The sequence below is a fragment of the Eptatretus burgeri genome, chromosome 11 (assembly GCF_056783735.1).
Source record: "Eptatretus burgeri isolate ZD-2024b chromosome 11, Ebu_testis_v1, whole genome shotgun sequence".
NCBI classification, from domain to species: domain Eukaryota; kingdom Metazoa; phylum Chordata; class Myxini; order Myxiniformes; family Myxinidae; genus Eptatretus; species Eptatretus burgeri.
In genome coordinates, this window is record NC_140971.1 from 78,858,613 (window position 1) to 78,884,461 (window position 25,849).

The following is a 25,849-nucleotide window of genomic DNA, read 5'->3' on the forward strand; positions in this document are numbered from 1 at the left end:
GGAATGTTTTAATGATAATAATGATGTCATAGGTCACATGGTGTGGCAGCCATGTTGGAAAAACGGAAAATCTTTGAACCTCTATCTCTGAAACCGCACCAAGGAAAAAATTGAAACTTGGCACACGGCAAGTACTCATGGGGAATAAGTGTGATTTTTTTTATGACGTCATAATTGCATATGTAGAAAACTACATCCGATCAGTATGAAAAGTTTTAAGGGTTATCTCGGGATAAAATGGTGCACAAACATTTTTGATGACGCCATCGGTCACATGATTCGGCAACCATATTGGGGTTTTGGGGGTTTTTTTTAAACCTTCATAAATATTCATCTCTGAAATGGCTAAACCGGTCATCGCAGTAGTTATAAAGTGGCAGTTCTAATTAATTACACAACACACCAGTACACAAACGCCAGACAAAATACAGCACACAAAACTGCACAAATACCACACAAAACAAATCCTGGCAAGGGTCTGCAATCTCTGATTGCTCTTTTCCTTGTTTCTCTTTATTCCCTCAGCCACCAAAGATGGATGGAGGTTTTGCTTTTCACCCCCGTTTGTCTGTGTGCAGGATATCTCAAAAAGTTATAGAATGGATTCAGATGGAACTAGTTGAGCAGGTTGGGTGTGTGACAAGGCCGAATCGATTACATTTTGGTGAAGAATCGGAATCGATTCTGAGAAAGCAGTTCAGAATCAGAATCTATTGTCAAATTTTAAGAATCACCCAAGCCTATCCCGCACCTTCTTCTTGCCATATGGTGATCATAACTGCCAAGTTTGGTGAATTTCTGCACAACTGTTTAAGAGAAGATAGCGTAACAGACAGACAGATACAGACAGAGACAGAGGCAGTCAGACATACAGAGCCGATTACAATACCCCTACACACCCCCACCCGCCCCTCAATTAAAAAAAATAAAACCATGGGGGAGAACATGTCTTTGGTTGGCCTGTTCATGTTCCAATCTGAACCCCTAACTCAATGTTACAAATCTCTTGTACCCTTTGTGTTCGTCCATAGCCGAATAATATAATGCCCTTGGAAAAGGAAAAAAAAAAAAGGAATACAAGACTTCGCCAAGGCAAGTGCTGGTCTGACTTGGCAGACAATTAGAGCGATAGGTTTAATGAAGCAAATGTTGAAAAAGGAATGCTCACCGCCATGGGAAGCCAAGGTTAAGGATACAGCCCCTCGTTGGGTAGTAAAGTCTTCCTATTATTCCAAATGCACATTTATGGAGAAGTTAAGTATCGACACAGCATTATTTATTCAAAACTTGTGCAAAGTCAAGTTGAAATGGTTTGCTCTACAAACTTGGTGGTGTTGCAAAACAATGGGCAACAGCAACAGGGATTTTTTGGAAGAGTCCGCATTCTGCATTCCTGCTCGATAAGAGCCTTGCTATCAGATCATTCCTCTTCATAAACTTAACCACAATGGGGATGTTCCTCAAATACGATGACATTCAAGCACGTTTCTCACAATTTCAATCTACAAATATAAATGACAACTCGAGCGAAGTCAATGGCAGGCCATCAAAAATCCCCCACGCTTCCCACCGAAAGCAAAGTTGAAAGATGGCAAAACGTTCCATCAGGAATGACCCAATGTCAAATTTTGAGCTAAAACTTTTTTCCTTCTTTGACCCCTGTGGCCCTAAATCCCCTCCCCACTCCCTGAGGCATAAACCAGGGATCAAATCCAAAAACCTGTTGCATATTTCATGTGTGCCCCACTGATGATTGCATATACAAAGTTTCATTAAAAATGCTTGAAAAATGTGGCTGTAATTGCATTTTTTGGCGTTTGATCCTTCACCCCCACCCCAGCGGGTAGGGCCAAAAAATAAGGATACTTCTTTTTGCCATTGCTACCAAGTTTGGAGAATTTCTGCATAAACATTCAGGATGAGATAGCGTGACGGATGGACAGACAGACAGGCAGGCAGGCAGCCACCAGGGTGATTTTTTTTCTTCAAAAAGCGTGAGGATAACAAAAATAAAATCACAAGACTTCTGACATGATAGAAAGCAATCACATAGGCTGCCTCGGTATCTGTTCCTTGAGCTCAGCACGTCTGCGCAAAGCTGCTCTCAGTATGCCATTAAGGAATTATGTTGCAAGCCTCAGAATTCACTGCAAGGCTCCAATATGGCTTTTCACAACAAAAGCACAGTCAAGGGAAATCAGTAACTCACTATCTGTCGAGTTACTCCCACCACCACCACCCCTCCTATCAAATGGGATAATAAACAATTGCTGTATAATTATTGTTCATCATTCTAACAGTCCACTTCCTGCAATTAAAATGCCATGCTTCCTCGTGTAATGACAGTCTGTGCACGGCAGAGATTGAAGAAACGACCTCGTTGCAACTTAAAACACTCAACTCGAGAGTTCATTTCCCCCCTTTATGGTAGCAAGGCTCATGGAAGAGAAAAAAAGAATAACTGAGAGTGCGACAAACATCAAGGGAATTAATGAACAGGAAAATGATAGAGAGGAGGAGGAGGAAACACCAAAAACTAGCAAGTAAGAAGGTTGGGTCAAGAAAGGTTAAAAGGGGTAATAACGATCAGAGATCAGAATTGGGGATGACGAGATGGCGGTGCATTACTAGCTTGAGGCCCTGGAGGGAAGAGTGTGACAGAACAGCATCTGGAAGATGGTTCAAAGGATGGCATAAGTAAGGAATAAAAGAGTTAAGGTGTGCAGGCAACCTGGAATTTGAAAGTTTAACAAGGAGGGGGATTACTGGAAGAATGCCTGAATCCTAGAGTTGTTGGGGAGGGTCAGAGGAGTGAGACAGTGAGCAATGTTGGAGAAAAGGGGGTTACAAAATAAAAAAATAAAGAGACTACCAACCTGCCTGAATGGCAGAGAGCTGAGCTGGGCTGTTCAGGGAGCTGAGGCATAAAACTGTACGTGCACTGAGGGTGGACAAGGAGGCCTATGTCAGAGGAATCTGTGAGGGGGTAGAGCATCACCTGTGGACAGGTGATTCTCGTCCCGCTTACAGGGGAATTCGCGCATTGCGTTCATCCAAGCCCATCCCTCGGAGCACTGCAGTGAGAGCAGAGAGTGGTAGGCTCTTGACAGAGGAGTCTGAAGTGAAGGCCCTGGTTACTTTGAGCGGTTGTACCGGGCTGATCCCCCAGCTGTCGAGTTGGACGTCAAGGGTGTTACAATCCCTGTTGCTGACCCTCGAATCAACTGTGGTCCACCTTCGCTTGTGGAAACACGGGCTGCGGTGAACCGGTTGAAACGGGGCAAAGCTCCAGGGATCTGTGGCATCCATGCTGAACTTCTCAAGGCTGGTGGAAATGCTGCACTCGTGTCGTTGCATGCAGTTTTGTGCTCTGCCTGGAACACAGGCATCATCCCAAATGATTGGAAGAGGGGCCTTGTTGTTCCTCTCTGGAAAGGGAAGAGTGATCGCCAGGAATGCAACAACTACAGAGGGGGTGACGCTGCTCTCAGTGCCAGGCAAAGTCTTTCCCCAGATAATTATTGATAGGGTTTGCCACCATCTGTTTGAGCACCAGCGCCGAGAATAGTCAGGCTTTACACCAAAGAGGTCAATGATTGACTGTATCCTTGCTATTCAGGTCCTCGCCGTCTGCGGACGAGAGTTTTCGTAGGGGCTGCTCACAGCTTATATTGATCTCAGCAAAGCATTTGATTCAGTGAATTGGGATGTCCTCTGGAGGATTCTCTGTCTTCGTGGTGTGCCACCAAACTGATCAATCTGATTTCTGAACTATACTCTGGTACTGAGAGTGCTGTGAAGTGTGGTGGTACCATCTGACTGATTTCCAGTTGTTACTGGAGTTCGTCAGGGGTGTGTTACTGGCCCCCACACTTTTCAGCACTTGTATGGACTGGATTTTAGGGAGGATGTCGGAGAGATCAAGCTGCGGTGCATCGTTTGGTAATGTCAAGATCTTGGACCTTGATTTTGCAGATGATGCAGTCATCTTTGTGGAGACTTTAGATATCCTTTTGGGGGGCTTCGAGGTGCTGAATGAGGCGTGGGAGCCGCTGGGATTACGGGTTTCTTGGGTCAAAACTAAGATCCAGGCTTTCGGTGACATCTTGGATGCTGCTGTCCTGTGTGTCTGTTTGTGGTGAGGATGTTGAGGTCATGGAGAGATTCACTTACCTTAGCAGTGATATTCATGTCTCTGCTGGCTGTGAGTTAGAGGTCAAAAGACGTCTGGGTCGGGCCTGGGGAGTCATGGATTCACTGGATCATGGGGTGTGGCACTGCCGGTAGCTGTGCGGGAGGACGAAAGTCCGAGTCTTCAGGTCCTTGGTACTTCCAGTCTTGCTCTATGGATGCGAGACTTGGACTCTGAACAAGGATCTGAGACGGAGACTTAATTCCTTTGGTACCAGGTCTCTTCGGGGAATCCTTGGCTATCGCTGGTCGGATTTTGTGTCCAACGAGCAATTGCTGAGAGAGACTCCGATGAGATTTGTTACCTGCATAGTCCGTGAGCGTCAGTTGCAGCTGTATGGACATGTGGCTCGTTTTCCTGACGCTGATCCTGCTCACCAGATTCTCTCAGCGGGGGAGTCTCGTGAGTGGAGGAGGCCAGTGGGCCAACCACGTGCCTCGTGGTTGCAGCAGGTTGACCATCATCTCAAGGAGATGGGGATGGGCCTGGCATCTGCCTGGGGGATGGCCAGACGGAGGCCCCTGGAGTACCGGCGGAAAGTGGATGCAGTGACGCGCTGTTCTGGCACATGCTCCCATACCTGACCTGACCAACCTGCCCGTGATGTGAAAGCAAAAGGCCTTGTGCTTCAGCCTAATCACAAGAAATTCCAATAATTTTGAGAGCTTTATATTCCACAGAATCCAAGAGAGACGGATGTGCTGCTGGGACACCAGCTCATAGTAGAGGAGTATTGCATTAAACTATGGACAAAGACCTTGTAGACTGTGAATAACTCTGATTTCCCACGGAAAGACTTGGAATAACAGAGGGCTTCAGAGGCCAGCTTTGCAATGTGGTTGTCCCGAAAAAGGTCATGGCTTACGGTAAGGCCTCAAAGTTTAAGAGACTGAACCTTCTCCAGTAGATAACCAAAGAAATAGATTGGTGGGTTCGTTGACAAAATGGTTGAACCAAAAACCAAATGAAATGCCCAATGAACTATAACCATGTCATTAATGTAACTTCAACACAATAATAACTTTCTGTAGAAATCTAGCAAAGTAATCATACCTTCTGCAGTACATCGAGTTATCAGGATAGCTCAGAGGTAGCATATTCACCATTTACGCTTGGTGACATTTATGATCTCTCTGTAACATGCAAGAAGTATGATATGAGCCATTGAGTTCCCCGAACCTGGCCAAATTCTCACTTCCTGCCCAACTTGAGGACCATTCCAAACGCACCCTGCTATGGAGCAACAACTTATCCAGGGCAAATTCTCAGCTGTGGAAGTGTTCATAATCTGTCATGGGCCTTCGCTACATCTTCTCGCAATATTTAAATTATAACGAGAAAATAAGACCCGTCGATTCGCTGACGGAAATATCAGTCTTTGCTGTGATGGCTAATCAATAGGGCAAGAAGAAAAAGGATTCTGAGTGCAGGGAGAACCAGCGTCGCAAGTTGGCATTTTCAGTTTCGCCACGTGTACCCGTGTCCCCATAAAAATAAAAATCCTTTATTTTTTTCCATCAAAAACCTTCCCGTGAGTTCCCCGAACCCACCGTAGTTCAATTTATTGAAATCCGTTTATAACTTGAGCAGATTAAGTTATAAAACATGACAGACAAACAGACAGGCCAATATATATTATATTCTTCCATAGCCAAAATTAATCCCACCTTCTTGAGGGATCAGCCAGGAAGAACATTTCTGGCCCCACTATTTAAAAGGCGAGCCAGTTCTGATGTTCAACTGGCAGGAATTTGCAATTGGTTCAGAAATCCGGCGATAACTCGCCTTCACTTCGCAAAAGACACTGTGGGATCTTTGACGTCCATCACCAACCGGATTCCGATGGATGGCGCACACTTTGATGCTTTGCCCTGTATGTGAAACACCAGGGTGATAAATTTATAGCCGAGTCCAGATTCAAACCCAGGGTATAGACCGCTCAAAGGTGAGTGAGCAAACCCCAAGGCTATCCTTCTGGCCCCAATCATAATATGGCCAGAATATTAACAAAATACATCTCTTAGCAATTATGATGCAACAACAATAATATAATTGTAATACTGTAAACATTGTGAAATGTACAATTTAGGGTATGTAAAACATTTCTGAACTAGAATGGCACTCGGTAGAGTGGGTACCTCTGCCAGGCTGAAGAGTTTGTGTTTTGTATCCCACTGATAGGCCGGATCTGCATCCGGACCTGAACCCAAATCTAATTGGCTTGTTTTTAATCACCTTACCAACTCATCCACCAAGTTTTGGCGGAGTCCATCCACAACATTTTGAAATATCATGCTATATATTGTTTTTGGCCACATCTCTCGATGGTGAAGATTCACTTTAAAAAAATAAATAAAACTATTCTCGGATATGGACGCGGATCTTCACTAAAATCAAATCAATTCTTATTTGTCACACACTCAACCTGTCCACTAAATTTCGTTCAAATCCGTCCAGAACTTTTTGAAACCACACTATGTATCGTTTTTGGCCCCATCTCTCACTGGTGAATAACCGCTGAAGAAATTCTCAGATTTGTATGTTCACCAAAATCGAATAGATTTGTCCTTGTCACACACCCGACCTGTCCACCAAGTTTTGTCCGAATCCGTCCAGAACCTTTTGAGATATCCTGCTCACAGACAGACAGACAGACAGACAGACGCGGGTGAAAACACAACCTCCGTCCACCTTCGGTGGAGGAGGTAAAAAGCTCCTGCAGTTAAATTAATCTTGCAAGAACGTTGTGTTGCTTTAAGCAATAATTTTCTGTACGGGCTGAAAATTCACAATCCACATCATGTGGGTGATGCTCATCTCCAGCTTCACCTGGATAATGCAGGGGTGAAAAGGTGACCGGAGAGGCTTTGCACATAGCCAGGCCTCACGGAAATAAAAAACCGCTTTCGAGCGGAAATGAAAACACAATCAGTCACAGGAAGAGACCATTCAGCTCAAAATGCACACACTCTTTAAAGCGAAGGGTAATCGGGCACCCGCCTATGCACATGGTGCCAACACTACGCCAATGCCACAACCACAAGGGCAGAATTCATTGGCAGAAACTAATCTTCATTTTGACACCAAAACAATCAAACAAGACAAAAATAGGAAACCATTTCATACAGGAAGTTAAAAAAAAAAAAAATCGAGCTTTTTCCATGACAACCTGTTGTATAAAGTGGAACTTTTCATGAATTTAATATATAGCAAGAAATTTGGTTTGTAAGAAGGCAGAGAGAGGAAGGGATCAGACAAGGGCTCTAAGGATTGAGCACAAGGACAAAAAAAAGAGGAAGTAATGAATGGCAATGGAAAGAAAAAGACAATTAGCATGAAGGAAAGCAAAATACTTTGAAGCATGTAAGGTAAGGAAAACAACCGGCCACGATTGCGAACTTCCCCCAAAAAAACAAAAGCCGGCATCAGTGCCAGCTACAAGAAGATGGACACGGCGACGTGAACTTACCGCTGGATTGTTGCAGAGCCTTCTTTGGCAAAGATGACTGTCCCATGCTGGGAGGCTGGTGCCCTGAAGATAAGGTAAGCGGTGTAAATCGTTTTACATGGGGCACCTTTCTACGGCCCGTTCCCTCCGAGCAGCGCTACTCGCGGCCTCTTTTGGCACTCGTGCTTTGCGCGATAAATGTGGAACGGTTTTCCAGCCCTCAAAACGTGATGTGCTCCACCCCTCAAAAAAAAAATAATACCCTTCTGCAGACCCTCCCAAAAGACCACAATTCTCCACAAGGAGGAGGAGTTAAGGGAGATGCACAACACACCCTCACAAGGCTTCACACACAAGCAGTGGTGGTATAATGACGACGAGTAAAGAAAGACACAAACCTTGTGCGGCCGAGGCACCTCGGAACGGACGAGATTGCTGGAATACCAGAAATTCCAACAGTAATCACAGTGTGGAGGGTTAAAGGGCAAAGATAAATTTGCTCCTGCATTTTTTTTTTTTTTTGCTTGCAGGCAGAGAAAGAAGGGTGGGGTAGGGGTGGGATTTAAAAAGAAGAAAAAAAAAAAACCAAGTTCATGCTTCCTCAGTAAACAGAGGCTGCCTTTGTATGCTGCTCGATGGAATTTCATTCACCGATTGGCAAAAAAAAACCACAAAACATCAGTCTCAAGGTTGTACCAGCATGGGCAGGCTTTTTACTCCTCAACATCTCCTAAAACACAGGCCGAGGGCACAGGTTCTCTGCCAAGTGTTGTACAACAGCGTCTCTAGAGTGAGCAGATCGGTGTGAAAGGGTTGGATACATTGTTGCTCAAGCCAATGTCAGGTACGCAAGCAATGATCATCTATCCACTGCTTTACAAGTCACGAGGGTCAATAGAGCATCACGGAGCATCACGTGCGTAATTTTCCCAGCGGCTTGTTAAATGCTTCCAGCCGATTAGAAAGCCATGGTAACTACGATGCTGTTTGGGTTTGACTGAAAAGGGAATTCTGTAATGTCCAAACAAGAAAACGAAGCATTTGTCAGGATTAGGGGATTCCTATGATTCAGCGATCGCAGCTACCACATGTGATGAAGTGATCATCGCCAAAACAGCTTACAGGGATAGTGCGAGGAGGAGTCATTGGGTACGGATAGGACGGCACATCACCAAGGTGACCCACCCAAGCCGGATGGCAGCAATATTTTGACTCGTGGTCAGTCATTGTCGGATGGGACAAGGGGAAGTGGGATGAAATGTCGGAGCATCTTCTAGATTTCCATTTTGCAATCTGAGGAGTCTGTACAGCATTTACTTAATGTTGATTGTTAACAACAAATATTTGATGGATGAAGAGTATCCACTACTCGATATTACAACTCGTCTGCAATGTTATTTTCACTCGTATGCAGTACAACTTCAACTGTGAAAAAAGATAGGATTACACTATTTGAGCATTTCCTGGTTGTTTCTAAGAACAGATTTCCAGAGTTATGAAATGAATACAAACACCTCCACCCTTCACGGGCACCATTACATTTAAACACATATAAACATTAGTTGAAAAATTGTTTCTACAGATGATGACATCCTTGGACAAGACTGATGTAAGAGTTTAAACAGCACTGATTCTTTAAATAATATAGAACAAGCATGAGTCATAGACTCAACCAGAGACATCAAAATAGCCAAAAGACAGCAAGCCAGAGGGCATTCAAATTTACGAATATCCTTTGAAGAATAAGGATCCATCCATTGGGACCATACACTGTGCAGAGCATTGGTGCTGCCCAAGCAGTCTCCTTGGCTATTGGGCACAATCTTGGACGAGTCGCCACTGGTATTAATTCAACAGCAAGTGGGATTTGAACTCAGGATCCGAAGCCCACCACTCGAGCCATCAAGCAAACACCAGACATAGAAAAAGGATATTCAACTGATAATCAAGTTTGATTTAAAAAAATAAAACAATGAATGGGCCTGCAAAGTCATGAATTAGAGAACAAACGATATCGAGTATCTTTCAATGAATAATCATTACTAGACATTATACTGCCATAACATTTGGAAACGAGCTTTAGTTGTGACCATTAAGGCCATGATAGCAATTTGTATGAATAAAAAGGATGGGGACTTCCCCTTTTCTTATCATCTATCTCACCACTTCACGCACAGTCATCAGTCTTCATCGGCATAATTAACAATGTCTGGCAATTCTGCTTGCAGCACCTAATTTACTTACAACGCCGACATTTATTTGGTTTGATCCCATCAAAAGTCAACTTCTCTCAAAGTATCCATCATGAAGGATGACGTCACAGCATTTTGGTTGGTGTGCAGTCAAGCTGAATTGTTGGTTCATCACAGAATTGTTGGTGTTCAGCAATTCCATGAGGCCATGAACATGACCTTAAAAAAAGAAGTTGCAACTGAGTATGTGTGTATATATATATATATATATATATATATATATATATATATATATATATATATATATATATATATATATATATATATATATATAAATATATATATATATATATATATATATATATATATATATATATATATATATATATATATATATGTATATATATATATATTGTTGTGGTTACCAAATTCGCAAACCACCATTCAGGTCCCTTAGGTGAGGTATTTCGGTAAGTACATGTGTAGTTAGGTCCAAACCCGTTGTCTAGTGGGAATACATGTCATTTATGCGAGCTGCGACTCTTCAGGATAGCCGTTTTCTTTTGCTATCTTTATTTTGGACCAACCGCCATGATTACCACCACAACCACAACATCAACCACCAACCACACCACCGCTTCACCACAACCGCCACGACCTTCACGTCACACCTCGCAACCGTAGCATCGCCACCGTTCTTGCCCCGCTGTGGGTACCGGTGTTGGACTCGTGCAGGGCGCGCGTCGAACAGCGTGTACAAAATCACGGATTTTGTGCTTCAAAAACGGATCAAAAACGACACACGCCCACTTTTTGCCGTCCAATCGGTGAGCGAGGGGCGATTTGGCCCCGCCTCCAGGACGATCGATATATGCAAATTTGTGGATCAAAAAGCCTTCACGCCCACTTTTTCTCGGGCCAATGGGGAGCGAGGTGAAAGGTCAAAGGGAGGGGGTCAAAGGCGAAGCTACGGGGGGATAAAAGGACCGTGTTCGTCAGTCAGAGTGGAGTCGGAGGGTGGAGGGTCGGAGAGTCCAGAGGCGGAGAGTAGGAGAGTCGGAAGCAGAGGGTCAAGACTTCGCGGGCGGTGGAGCTGCTCGTCGTGTGCGTTGGAGTCGGAACGGAGGGGACGAGCTGTGGAAAGGCGGCGACACCAGACGAGGGGGTGCTCGCGTCGTGCAGGAAGCTGCACCCGAGGGAGGCCGACAGCGCGACCTGGCCGAGGTGGAGACGCTCGTCGCACATAATAAAGATCCTCTATACCCCGAGCATCAGCAACCCCCTCCTGTTTCCCCCCGCGCTGAGATAGTGCGACCAAGGGGGCCCCTTTCCCACCCCCTGCCAGACACTGTCCGTGAGGTCCGCGGAGTTGGGGCGCCATCGCCGCTCCGCGTCTCATCACCAGACGGGTAGGCGCGACCCGGTCTCGGCCTCAGGCCCGCCTCATCCTTGAGGGTATTTCTTTTCCTTGGTTTTGGGTATGTGTTGTCGGCGCCGTCTGTGAAGTAGAATTGTATAAGTGTTGCCGTGTGCTCGGTAGTCGGTATTAGCTCTGCATTGTCTTCGCTTTTATATTTGCTTTTTGTGTAAATGGAATTGTGTTTTCTTTTTTTTGTGTGCTTTTGGTGGAATTGAATATGTGTGCTTCCCGTGTGCCGCGAATAAATGTGCTTTATTATTGAACTGTTCTCCCGCTTCGCTTCGTCTTTTTCTCCCATTGAATCCTCATCTTGCTTCACGTAAAGGGTTGGTAGTGGGCTGAATACGCCCGATAATTAATCAAACCGTCGAGGTCGACGATAACACCGCTCGGTTATTCTGATAGTACGGAACGGGTCGCTTAAGTGGCCCGTGTCCAAAGTCGACCTGCGGCGAGGTGCGATCGCCCGGTCTACTCTCCGCGTGGGTACTTAGGTAGGTCGAATTTGGCGAGCAACCCTATCCCACGCGGGGGCTGATTGGCTCGATCGCGGTGAGACCGAAAGGTCCACCCGTGACTGGTTCCCGGCGTTAGTCCGAGAGGGTCACGACTGGATTGTCCGTCCGGTGGGCGACGTGCCGCGATTCGAGTTACGTGGCCGTCAGCACGCCGGCGGGCGCGAAATCCGCAACAATATATATATATATATATATATATATATATATATATATATATATATATATATATATATATATATATATATATATATATATATATATATATATATATATATATATATATATATATATATAATCACCTTAACTTCTATTATCTTCAATTCACTATCATAGATAGACCGAGAAGACCACTCAGTGGAGCGCATACCTCCGCCACACAATGATTGATCCACGAGAACATATCAGGCCCAATACATTCTTGAAATATCATGCTATACAGTTCTATATCATTTTTAGCCCAATCTCTCAATGGTGAATAATCACTTAAGGAAATAAATAATTCTCATATCCAGATCCGGATCTTCACCAAAATTGAATCAATTCTTCCTTATCACACATCGAACCTGTCCACCGAGTTTCATCCAAATCCGTCCACAACGTTTTGAGATATCGTGCTATATATTACGGCCCTGTCACACCTTGACGATTTAGCCAATGTATGCCTGACTTATGCAAAATTGGGCTAAAACGCCGGCACACCTCGAATACGTTATGAGTAAGTTTGGACACGTTAAGAGCACGCTGGCATACGTCGTAGTACGCTGGCATACGTCGTAGAACGCTGGCAACCGTCGTAGTTCGCCGAGCTGCAAGACAAATTTTCCATGCTTGAAATTTCCCGACGTATGCCAGCGTATGACTCACACGTTCCGCATACACTGGCATAAGTTGTAGGCACGTTATGCGATCGTTGACACACGTTACTTGTAAGTTACTCATAAGTCGAAACACGTCGAGGTAATGTTTAGCGTACCCGAAACTTATTTCTAACCTATGAGTAACGTGCTTTGAACCTATGTGTAACGTATCTCCAACGCACATTGACGTATTTGACGTCTTTCAGACAACCACAGAACTTACTGAACGTGTTTCTAACTTACAGCTACCGTATAATGGCGTATTGGCAGCATTTAGGGGGATTGCTATATAAATATGGGGTTCACACAGGAGGAACCCGTCAGTGTTTCAGACTCCGTGGTGAGTACATGTCCATGTGATGGGAGAGATGGAGGATCCGGCAGGCTGAGACGACAATACCTACCTGTTCTCCAACACCAACAAGACCTCATCGATTTGACACTGTACCAGTTGCATGCCAATAGAGCCAGGAGAAGAAGAGCTGAGCGGAGGACAAGGAACTGGGTGAGACCATGGATCGGGAGGTGACTGCAGTTTGGCATATATGACCAGCTCACGGTGGAACTCCGTAACGAGGACGAAGCAGCCTTCACCAACTTCCTGCGTATGCCCCCAGCGATGTTCGACGGGCTGCTAGCCAGAGTGGGTCCAAGGATAACCAAGCAGTACACCTTCTACAGGGATCCGCTTGAGCCTGGCATGAGGCTGGCACTGACTTTGCGTCACCTTGCCTCTGGCAACAAGTATGCCTCCATGAAGTTCGGATGGAGGGTCCCTCATAACACCCAGTCCCTAGTGGTCAGACAAGTCTGTCAAGCAATTATTGACGAGTACGTGGATGAGGAGCTGGTTTGCCCAAGTACTCCTGATGGTTGGCGCGCCATAGCTGACAAGTTCTTCCAAAGATGGAACTTTCCCCATACATGTGGGGCACTTGACGGGAAGCACGTGGCCTGCCGCTGTCCTCCAATGAGTAGTTCCCAATACTACAACTATAAAGGATTCTACTCTATTGTTCTGATGGCGCTTGTTGATGCTGACTACAAAATCATTTGGGCAGATGTCAGCGGTACTGGATCAGCATCAGATGCGCAGATATTCAATGACTCTGAGCTGAAGGTATGCGCTGAAGACGATACCCTTGGTTTCCCTGACCCTCTTCCAAACGACAACCAGGACGTGCCTTACTTCATCAGTGACGATGCCTTTGCCTTAAGACCAACCATGATGAAGCCATACAGCCTCCGGGGAATGACGAATGAGCAACGCATCTTCAACTACAGGCTTAGCCGAGCAAGGAGGGTAGTAGAAAATGCATTCGGCATCCTGGCTAACAGATTCCAGGTTCTGCTAAGTACCATGCAGCATCACCCCTCCACTGTCAAGCTCATTGTCAAAGCATGCGTGATCCTGCACAACCTCATGAGGACCAGGAAGTTCATGTTTACATAGCATATATTATACAGTATACAATGCAATTTAACTTTTAGCCTATGCTTCTAAAAATTATATGATTTACCTGAAATGTTATATGTATCATTATGTTACTTTTTATTGTACAGCGCATTAGAATATATGTTTTATTATAGGTGCGCTTTATAAGTAAATTAAATAAAATTCAAATTCCAGGTACCCCGGACTACAGAACCAGCAGCTTGACCGGGCAGACAATGGGAAACGCGACCTTGTTCCCCAGGAGGATGGTGAGAGGGACATCACTTGGAGGATACACAGACAGCTACTGGCCACAACACTGCCTCCAAGGACAGAAAGAAACAGAGGAATCTCCTCAAGCACTGGGTTAACTCCCCTGCTGGCACAGTTCCGTGGCAAGATAGGATGATTTTGATATTTGTGTTACTGCATTGCTCAGGCATTAAAGGACCTCAGAGGCAGTAACAGTCCTCTTGAAAACATCGTTTCATTGATTTATTACAAAGGATAAAGACATAAGGGATAAGGCCATAATTTATTGGCTGCTCTTAGTCTTAGAGTACCCTTATTGTGGACTGTACCAAAATTAAAAAATACGTCCGAAACTGAACCTCCGAGGGACCTCTTTTTATGTGCCCAAGGAGATTGTGTTACAGCATCATATTTAAAAAAGAAAAATGTGTTGAAGAACATCATCCTAAATGTTTTCTCGTCTCAAAAAAAAAGGAAAATTTTTTTTTTAAAAACAAAACAAAACATCAAAAAAAATTCCAATATTTCGTCACGTGACTTGATTAACCCTTCGTTCGTCCCATGGGGTGTTTTGACACCCCGCATTTTTTTACATTTTTAAAAAAATAGTAACATTCTATGCATTTTCGCATTGGGGTGTGTATACACCCCACCAGACTAACCACGTTTGAATGACACAGCAGACTAACGAAGGGTTAAGCCAATAGCAAGACCCGTCATTACGGAAAATATAGTGTATTTTAGAAATAATGAATGTATTTTAGAAATACAGTCCATTACATGGAATAATCTTTAAAAAGTAACGTGTACTTTTCGAAACATTAAAACGAATGTCCGAATATATTTAAAAGTTCATGATAGACGCCCTCAAAAGGCACCCTCAATGCGAGGATGTGTACAGGTGTTTAGTATTTAAGGAGATCCCGATCGTGTATATAAAAGAGGAGGAGAAGAAGGAGGAGGAGGAGGAGGAGGAGGAGGAGAAGGAGAAGGAGAAGGAGAAGGAGAAGGAGAAGGAGGAGAAGGAGAAGGAGAAGGAGAAGGAGAAGGAGAAGGAGAAGGAGAAGGAGAAGGAGAATGAGGAGAAGGAGAAGAAGGAGAAGAAGAACAACAAGAACAACAAGAAGAACAACAACAAGAAGAACAACAACAAGAAGAACAACAACAACTCTCCTTTTATACCAGCGTTCGCTACGCGAGACGCTGCTAAAAATTAAATCTTCAGCGAATAGATAAATGCGATTTCCACGGCCGCCATTTGTTAGAGTGTCTTTGGAAACATGCCTCAAATTTTGCAAGGCGGGTTTCTGGGTGCAAACTAAGAGGGCTGTGATAATCTTATTTATTGCGCCAAATTGATTGATAGCATGTACATGAATATTGGCTAGTCGCGTCAGCCAGCTTTCCATCTAGAGCGAGCAGCCATGTCGCCTACCGGCTTGTTATTGTTAATTATTGTTTATGAATTAAAGATTAAAACAATAGCATCAACAAACATCAAGAGTTTGCTCAGCTTTTATTGTGCTCTGAAAAATAATGGAACAAAACACTGGTCAAAGGTATATTAAAAAAATGTCACAAACATGGCCAAAACAATGTCTCTGCAAATGTAGAGAAGTACACAACCAAGCTGTCACTGTACGTAGTTCTTTTCTGGTGGTGGAGGTGTCTTCAGCTCCCCACACGGGGTGCTTGCAGCAATAGGATCGCTGGACAGGTTGAGCATTCTTGAGAACTCAGATATGTTGAACAGGCTTTGACTGATAATGTCAAAGGCGCTTGGGCTCTGGATCGGTACCTGCTCAGCCGAGCCTATAGCTGCAGATGCAGAGGCGGAGGTCGGCTGCAACCCATGTTGAGGGTAGGAGGCATCATCGACTGGCACTCTGGTTGTTGCATGTTTGGGTCCACATGCACAATTCTCTGTGAGCCCTAGGATGACGCAGGCGGTGCCTTTTGTCTGCACATTTGGCGAGGTGGCTGGTGCGTAGCTGGTGCCATACATGTTCGCACCGAAGCAGGAGCAGGGACGGTGTGGACTGTGGGAGGTTCTTCCTCATCACTGTTGTAGTCCAATAGCTCACTGAGGATTGGGGTGAAGCGTGACCTTGCCATCCGGAGCCTGCGCTTGGACATGCTGAGCAGGCTGTCACGCATGTAGTTGGCGAAGGCTACACCGGCTGTGATGGGCTGAGGCTTTGCGAGAACTTTGAGGAGCTCCCCAGACTCGTGCACCCTCTTCTCGAGTGACTGCAGCAACTGCTCATCGTCGTGGCCATGCTTCCCCTTGCCCTGTGCAGATGAATAGGGGACAGGGGAGGGCGTGCTGTCCTCACAAACCATGAGCTCTGCACAGGCAGCCTCGGCAGCCTCGAGGTCCCCGCTGTGTGCTGCAATGGTTTCCTTTACCTGCAATTATGACAATTGATTTGCAAATTACAAGGCAAATTCAATGATTTGTAGTAATCAATGAATAATTTGCTTAGAGATGTGTAGTACAGTAAAACTAATATAAATAAATATTAGTATTGATATTAATGTGTTTACACTTACACTTTTCACGGGCTCAGCACGATGGCAGACCACAGTCCTGAGGTAGCCGAAGTTGTCCTTCACCCACTGCTCCCTCTCTGTCAATTCCGGGGCGCCGTCACCACTCTTGTTCTTGTCGAGACGGGTGTGGGTGTTTCGCAGGGACGTGAACCACCCTTGAAGGTGCTCGACAGACTTCGCCATGGCCTTGCCTTGATCCTCCCAGAACTTTGCCTTCTTGTCCACCCTCCGGTAGTCCGTCTTCTTGATGTTCCACATGCATGGGTTATCGCGAAGGAAATCGCACATGAGCTGCTCGTCTTTGAAATCGAGACAATACTGGGTCTTCTTGGCCCTCTTCTTCGCAAGGGTTGGCTGAGAGGAGGCGGAGGCCTCACGCACCTATCGATGCCCCCGACGATGCCCGAGAGGCGATCCTCTCCGTCAGAGTGTGTCCGTGGTAGGGAGGGTTTTGGCAATGATGGAACCTCCTTGCATCCGCGTCCACGGCCACGGCCACGGCCAGGAGACTTCTTGCCAGTATTCTTTGAAGTTTTCCTCGGCATGACGATAATGTGGATAGTTCAATGTCTAGCTTGGTTATGATTAAAATGTTCGAGCGCCAGCGTCCATTTTGAGTAGTCGAGCGGCAGCGATTTAAATCGTTTGAGCGGCAGCGATTTGAATTGTTGAGCGCCAGCCTATGAATAGCTTACGCCACGTGATCATCGACGATACTTTCCGCACGCTATGCATACGTTAGGCTATCGTTGGGCATACGTTATGAACGCCGACAACACGCTAAGCATTCGTTGGTACAAGTTATTGAAACGTTCTGTGTACGTTAGTAATACATTATGCATTTGTCCAACTCGTTATGAATAGGCCAAAAACATGAAAAAAACATCAACACTTGAAAGTAAAAAAACATTTTAAAAAAAGCAACAACAAAAAAAAAACATGGAGTCTGGAACACTGACGGGTTCCTCCTGTGAAGCCCATTTTTATATAGCAATTCCCCTAAACGCAGCAATACGCCATTATACGGTAGCTGCAAGTTAGAAACACGTTCAGTAAGTTCTGTGGTCGTCCGGTAGACATCAATCAAATGCGTCTACATACGTCAATGTGCGTTGGAGAAACGTTACACATATGTTCAAAGCACGTTACTCATAGGTTAAAAATTAAGTTTCGGGTATGCTAAACATTACCTCGACGTGTTTCGACTTATGAGTAACTTACAAGTAACGTATATCGACGTGTGTCAACGATCGCGTAGCGTGCCGACAACTTATGCAAGCGTATGCGGAATGTGTCTCATACGTCGAGAAATTTTCAACATGCTGAAAATTTCTCAACGCACTCGGCGTATGACGACGTATGCCAGCGTGCTCTTAACGTATACAAAACTTACCCATAACGTATTCGACGTGTGCCAGCTTTGTTCGGCAAATTTTTCATATGTCGGCATACGCTGGCTAAAACGTCAAGGTGTGAGAGCGGCTTCTCACTTCGATGTCTAGTGCGGTTAAGATTTGAATCGTCAAGCCGCAGCCTATGAATACCCTATGCCACGTGATCGTCGGCGATACGCTGCCGCGCTATGCATAAGTTAGACTATCGTTGGGCATAGGTTGTGAACGCCGACAACACGCTCAACATTCGTTGGTATAAGTTATCCATATGTGATTAAAACGTTCTGTTTACGTTACTAATACGTTATGCATACGTCCAACACATTATTATACGCCCAACAATTAAAAAAAAACATCAATAGTTCAGCGTACGCCAGCATTTTAGATCAATTTTGATACGCTGCCATACGCTGGCTAAAACGTCAAGGTGTGACAGCGGCAAAAACGTCAAGGTATATATATATATATATATACACACACACACATATATATGGTGTCCATGAAGTCTCTTTGGAATTTAAAAAATTTATTACAAAAGCAAATGAATAGATAAACTTGTGGAAATTATTACAAAATGGAGTAGATATTGAAGTTTTTTTTGCCTCATTTAATACACTTCTATATGGGCACCATTAGTTGCACGAAGCACATCAAGACGATATAAATTATAAAGAGACTTTATGGACACCCTGTATATGTAATATATATATATATATATATATATATATATATATATATATATATATATATATATATATATATATATATATATATATATATATATATATATATTGTTGCGGTTTTCGCGCCCGCCGGCGTGCTGACGGCCACGTAACTCGAATCGCGGCATGTCGCCCACCGGACGGACAATCCAGTCGTGACCCTCTCGGACTAACGCCGGGAACCAGTCACGGGTGGACCTTTTGGTCTCACCGCGATCGAGCCAATCAGCCCCCGCGTGGGATAGGGTTGCTCGCCAAATTCGACCTACCTAAGTACCCACGCGGAGGGTAGACCGGGCGATCGCACCTCGCCGCAGGTCGACTTCGGACACGGGCCACTTAAGCGACCCGTTCCGTACTATCAGAATAACCGAGCGGTGTTATCGTCGACCTCGACGGTTCGATTAATTATCGGGCGTACTCAGCCCACTACCAACCCTTTACGTGAAGCAAGATGGGGATTCAATGGAGGAAAAGACGAAGCGAAGCGGAAGAACAGTTCAACAATAAAGCACATTTATTCGCGGCACACGGGAAGCACACAAATACAATTCCACCAAATGCACACAAAAAAAAAGAAAACACAATTCCATTTACACAAAAAGCAAACATAAAAGTGAAAACACAGTGCAGAGCTAATACCGACTACCGAGCACACGGCAACACTTATACAATTCTACTTCACAGACGGCGCCGACAACACATACCCAAAACCAAGGAAAGAATATCCCCAAGAATGAGGCGGGCCTGAGGCCGAGACCGGGTCGCGCCTACCCGTCTGGTGATGAGACGCGGAGCGGCGATGGCCCCGCAACCCGCGGGGCTCGTGGACGGTGTCTGGTAGGGGGTGGGAACGGGGCCCCCTTGGTCGCACTATCTCAGCGCGGGGGGAAACAGGAGGGGGTTGCTGATGCTCGGGGTATAGAGGATCTTTATTATCCCTGGTGTGCGTCTCCACCTCGGCCAGGTCGCGCTGCCGGCCTCCCTCGGGCGTGCAGCTCCCGGCACCGACGCGAGCACCCCCTCGTCCGACTCTCTTCAGCTTCTCCAGCCACTGCAGGCTTCGGGCTCCAGACTTCCACACTCGTCCCCTCCGTTCCGACTCCTTCTCGTTCTCGTTCTCCTTCTCCTGACTGACGAACACCGTCCTTTTATCCCCCCGTAACTTCGCCTTTGACCCCCTCCCTTTGACCTTTCACCTCGCTCCCCATTGGCCCGAGAAAAAGTGGGCGTGAAGGCTTTTTGATCCACAAATTTGCATATATCGATCGCCCTGGGGGCGGGGCCAATTCGCCCCTCGCTCACCGATTGGACGGCAAAAAGTGGGCGTGTGTCGTTTTTGATCCGTTTTTGAAGCACAAAATCCGTGATTTTGTACACGCTGTTCAACGTGCGCCCTGCACGAGTCCAACACCGGTACCCACAGCGGGGCAAGAACGGTGGCGATGCTACGGTTGCGAGGTGTGACGTGAAGGTCGTGGCGGTTGTGGTGAAGCGGTGGTTGTGGTCGGTGGTTGATGTCGTGGTTGTGATGGTAATCATGGCGGTTGGTCCAAAATAAAGATAGTAAAAGAAAAACGGCTATCCTGAAGAGTCGCAGCTCGCATAAATGACATGTATTCCCACTAGACAACGGGTTTGGGCCTAACTACACATATACTTGCCGAGATACCTCACCTAAGGGACCTGAATGGTGGTTTGCGAATCTGGTAACCACAACACTACCCCCTTCCCTTTTTACAGACTCGTCCCGAGTCGTCAAATTTTCGTGTGCCATCATGTGTAGTTTTCCCCTAGTACATTTTACCTACGGATCCCTGAGTGCGACATTCATGGTATTCGTGTCCCCAAAATAAATAACCTGAGGGCTGCGTAACTATCTAAACAAACTCACTCACACGGACGACTTAAATAAAATTGCCGGCGCTAAGACATACATGCCGGGGGCGCACTCATATGTACAGTACATCTTACCTTAACTTACAAATTTTACACTAAACCATGGCCCAGGATCATTGAACTCTGCAAAAAAAAGCAGTTAGCAGGGAGCCAGGATGCCCACATGCAGTCTCTGGCTCAAACAATGCAGGTGACAGGGAACGTGGCTGGCTGCTCACACGCAGTCCAAGGCCTTCCCTTTTGAACTGAACTCAGTGAACCACAACGGTGCTTGGGCTGCACAACGCAGTCTCCGTGCCAGCTCAAGTGGCACACGCAATGAGCACAACGAATGGATGCATGAACGGTTTGAACTGAATGAATGGATGGACGCAAAACACGGTGCACGGGCTGCCACTGCAGGCCCGTGTTGTAGCTGCCAACAGGGCAGTTCTCGCAGCTTGCAAACTGTTGCCTTGCGGATCCTGGCGCACATGGAAATGAACAGGGGGGGGCAAAGCAAAAATTGAACGGGGCTGGTGAACGTGGGCAGTGGGCATGGCATGGCAAAGGTGAGCAGGCAAACACAGCCCGCAGAAGAAGGCCGCTGCAGGCAAACTCAGCCCGCAGAAGAAGGCCGCTGCAGGCAAACACAGCCCGCAGAAGAAGGCCGCTGCAGGCAAACAGAGCGGGCAGATGAACTGGCCGGCACAGGCCTTGAAGCAAACACGGCCAGCCGATGGCACAGGCCTTGCAGCAAAACAACAGCTGCCGATGAAGTTGGCCGGCCTCTGCCTTGAAGCAAAACACGGCTAGCCGATGAAGTTGGCCAGCCTTTGCCGTTCAGTGGAGGTTGGTAGAGGGAGTGCGGTGGTGCTGGCCACTTGGAAGGCGGGCTCGGACCTACCTACCTGTCTCCCTCCCAACCTATCGCCTTTGCCTGTCACTGTACATACCCACTCCCTTAATTTGTCAAACCCCAATTTAGCCCCAACTTATTTTTTTGTTGTTTTTATTTTTACTTCCCCACTATAAATCGTCCCCTAACCCCCTTTATCGTCTTTGTTCGGCTAACCTATCCTGTCACCTAGCCTACTCCCAACCCCTACGTTCCCTTCCCGGAGGGGAATAAGGGAGAGCTAACGTCCTGTGTCGAGGCCCAACGAAGCCTCAGGATGGCCTCCCCAGAGTTCGGCGATCTTAACACCAAGTGGGTCCAGCGGCCCACAACGACAGCGAGGGGATGGATGGTGCGGAGGGGTACATCTCCTAATCTACCCTAACCATTTAACTGTTAAACTACCCCGGGGCTTTCAACAAGCGCCTCTTGCTTAAACTATTGGTTCTATAAACCCAGATTCCCGTCGCCTGTGTTGGTGTCCTTACAATTTCGGGCCTCGCCCCCCAATTTTCTCTCCGTGCCCTCACACGGTCTCCTGGCTGGGACACGTGGCTCCCTTTGGCAGGCACGACCCTCTGCCGAATCTCCCGCTATGGCACCCCGGGCACTACACTGCCTCCGAGCCTACCAGCTCCCTAACACCGGGGAGTGCCCCCCATGGCACCTCCCCTGAAACGCACACGTGGCAGGCCGGCCTCCCGGGCCCCTTTCCGAGGGTCACCCGTGCCCACAACACTGCCCACGCGGCTAATGGCGCCCCGGGCCCCCGCACCAAGCAGGCGCACCCGTGCACTGCTCTATCCCGGCCCCCCATGGGCCCCATGGCCTACCGCGGCCGACTAGCCTGGTGCCCGGGGTACCCACTCAGCGATACTCACCTTTCGCAGCCACGCTCCCAAGCCCGTCAACAGGGCTCCTGCACCCCTCCAAATGGGTCTCAAGCCTACTTTTCCCACCAACAACAAAACGACCTCCATTTTTCAATTTGACTAACCCAGCTAACTCACTCTACACTGACCCCGGGGTCCCTTGGGCGGGAGTCACTCCTCCCCCCAATCACTCATCGCACCATGCATTCCCCATTCACTCCACACACACAGACCCGCTGGCCTCACTCACTCAACATGTACTCACCTCTCAACACACACACCGCTGAACTCTGCCATCCTTCGAACTACATCCCCGAACTAATTCGTGCTCCCACGTCGTCCCTTACACTATAGCACGTTCCTTTTAACCTACGTAGCTGAGCTACGTCCCCACTACACATTCACCAGTCTGTCTCTGTCTCCAAATCAATCATTTTATTTCCCAACCTAAATCTGGCTACAATCCCTCTACCTAATCCATTCCACGGACTCCATGAGGACTTACCCCTGCCCCATGAAGTCGGTCTAGCTAAGCTAACCCTTCCCCCTAACTAGTTTCCATCCTGTGCCCAGGTAAGGGGGTCTTCCACCCCTTGCCCAGGAATCCTTTGCACCCGAAAGTGAGGCTTGTTTTTTTGTTTGTTTTTTTTTCCATGCGCAGCACCTGCGCGGCAACTCAGAGCTCGCGCACTTTACACCTGCCCGTGACGTCATGCAGCTGCACGTGTTCCTCGTCCCTCCTTGGACGCTACCATCCGGCAGAGATACCCCTCCTGCCGGATTCCAACCACGTGCAGCCATGACGTCACCGTGCGCAAAAAAAAAAAACACAAGCCCCACGTCTCGAGGGGTTCCCCACGCGAACACATGTGCTTTGCCCGTTGGAGCTTAACACACACGATCGCGTGGAGAACCCGTCCGGTCCAAATCCGTTTACCTGCCTAAACTTTGTCCGTCCGCGGGATCGGCAAATCCACCGCGTGCGTTTCCGGACCGGGACTTCACTCTCGCAAGCGAGCACGTGGTGGTCTCGTGCGTTGCACAGCACGGACCGCGTGCTCACTGCTGGGTGAACCCGGCACGGTCCCCGAAACAACTACAGCCGCTACTCGGCTTTCTCTCCTCTGTCGCCGTCTCCGTCTCCATTCAACCCACGCACACCTGCGTGTTACGACGCACACAGTCCACTCCATCACATTCACTCCGGGAGACGCGGCTGCGTGCTCCCGCATGCCAACCGACATCTCCCTCACATACCGCTCTCTCACACACACGGTCTCCCTTGCACACGGCCGTTCACTCACGCGTGCCTCACTCGCACACGTGGCTCCACGCACTCGCGGCCTTCCACTCACTCGTGCGGGGGCACCCACCCGCGGTGCCTCATCCACACTGGCCGTTTCATCCACACACACGGCCCCACTCACACACGGTGCCTCATCCACACATGGCGTGCTGGGAAGCACGTACTCCGGCACAATCGCCACCACACCAATCACACACGGGGTCGCTTCCACACACGGGGACGCACTCACACCTTGCACCACACACACAGGGACAACCACACTGGGGATTCGTGTCCTCACAAGGGTCTCCGGGGCCTCTACACCCCCCAAGCTATCCGTGCACCCGTCCGCAGCACTCGTCCCCTCAACCTCGCGAAGCACGACCGAACTCACCTGGTCGTGACTCACCTCAAGGGGGCAGACTCCCTCCCCTCGTTCCTGGAGGCGGCTATCCAGCTGCTCGCACCGGGTCCCTGCACGGTCCGCCAGCTCAACCTCATTATCCTCCACTCCCTCCGTGTGTGTGTGTGCGTCACTTACCCCGTCTTCATCGTGTAGTCTTCCCTCTATCGTTCCCTTCCCGGCTACCGTCACTGCCAACTCTTCACCCTTTACCTCCCTTGTCTCAACTATTATTTCCGTTGTCGTCACCTCGTGTCTCGTCTCGCACATTTTGGTCTCCCCTTTTAATTTTTCCCTTTCGGTCACCGTTGCACCCCCTCCCAGCTCGTTCGCTCTTACACGTGGAGTCGCCATTTTGAGCTCCCTGCTTACGGCCTTCATGCCCGCCTGCAGGCATCGGCCCATGTTCTGCGTCTCACCCCGCAGCTTTTTCGTTTCTTCCCTCATTTGCTGTGTATTCGCATCCAACTTTTCGTTCATTCTTTCTATTCCGGCATTCCAGCAATCCAGTTTGTCATTTATGCTCTGCGCGAGTTCCATAATCTGCCGCATTGTCACCTGCCCTGGCCACTCCCACTGACTACATTTAGTGGTGGAGTTATAATAAAAAAACCGACCAGATGAACGGCATCGATGCCTTTCCCAACCTTCTGGAACGGGTTTCTCTTGCACGGTGATCTCGTCCTGAGCCATGGATTCCACATTACTATTACACATACCTAATCCACCCGGCACCCGCTCGCCTTGAGACGCCATCTTGCTTCTCGTGAAGGGTTAATTTAACTCGCTCGTAATTTGGAGGGAATCGGGGGTCGCTTCTCTCACCCCTGGACCGATTCCCGTGAATTTAGCCGGAGACAGGAGAGCCCGTTTTCCTGTTCTCCGATACCAGTGCCGCGAGGAGGGCGATGAATTTGTATCGCACGACCTGACACCAGTGTTGCGGTTTTCGCGCCCGCCGGCGTGCTGACGGCCACGTAACTCGAATCGCAGCACGTCGCCCACCGGACGGACAATCCAGTCGTGACCCTCTCGGACTAACGCCGGGAACCAGTCACGGGTGGACCTTTTGGTCTCACCGCGATCGAGCCAATCAGCCCCCGCGTGGGATAGGGTTGCTCGCCAAATTCGACCTACCTAAGTACCCACGCGGAGGGTAGACCGGGCGATCGCACCTCGCCGCAGGTCGACTTCGGACACGGGCCACTTAAGCGACCCGTTCCGTACTATCAGAATAACCGAGCGGTGTTATCGTCGACCTCGACGGTTCGATTAATTATCGGGCGTACTCAGCCCACTACCAACCCTTTACGTGAAGCAAGATGGGGATTCAATGGAGGAAAAGACGAAGCAAAGCGGGAGAACAGTTCAACAATAAAGCACATTTATTCGCGGCACACGGGAAGCACACAAATACAATTCCACCAAATGCACACAAAAAAAAGAAAACACAATTCCATTTACACAAAAAGCAAACATAAAAGTGAAAACACAGTGCAGAGCTAATACCGACTACCGAGCACACGGCAA

At 47.5% G+C, this 25,849-nt stretch overlaps 2 protein-coding genes across 5 annotated transcripts in view; both read right to left on the reverse strand.

Annotated features, from left to right (window-relative positions):
- Nucleotides 1–25,849, reverse strand: part of LOC147017450 (phosphatase and actin regulator 2-like) — a 113,059-nt gene that overhangs the window by 36,411 nt on the left and 50,799 nt on the right. The window contains exon 1 of one of the 4 annotated variants that reach the window (XM_085847117.1): nt 7,662–7,873. The exons of the other annotated variants lie outside the window; for them this stretch is intronic. Coding sequence (XP_085703243.1) covers nt 7,662–7,707 — 46 coding nt within the window. The 5' untranslated portion in view covers nt 7,708–7,873. Of the gene's footprint in view, nt 1–7,661; nt 7,874–25,849 lie in introns of those variants that run through there. 4 annotated transcript variants of the gene reach the window in all.
- LOC147017451 (uncharacterized) lies at nt 15,800–18,954 on the reverse strand. The gene is made up of 2 exons (XM_085847116.1): nt 16,868–18,954; nt 15,800–16,723 (listed from the first exon to the last, which is right to left on the reverse strand). The coding sequence occupies exons 1-2, from the start codon at nt 17,153–17,155 to the stop codon at nt 16,247–16,249; spliced, it is 765 nt and encodes a 254-aa protein (XP_085703242.1). The 5' UTR covers nt 17,156–18,954; the 3' UTR covers nt 15,800–16,246.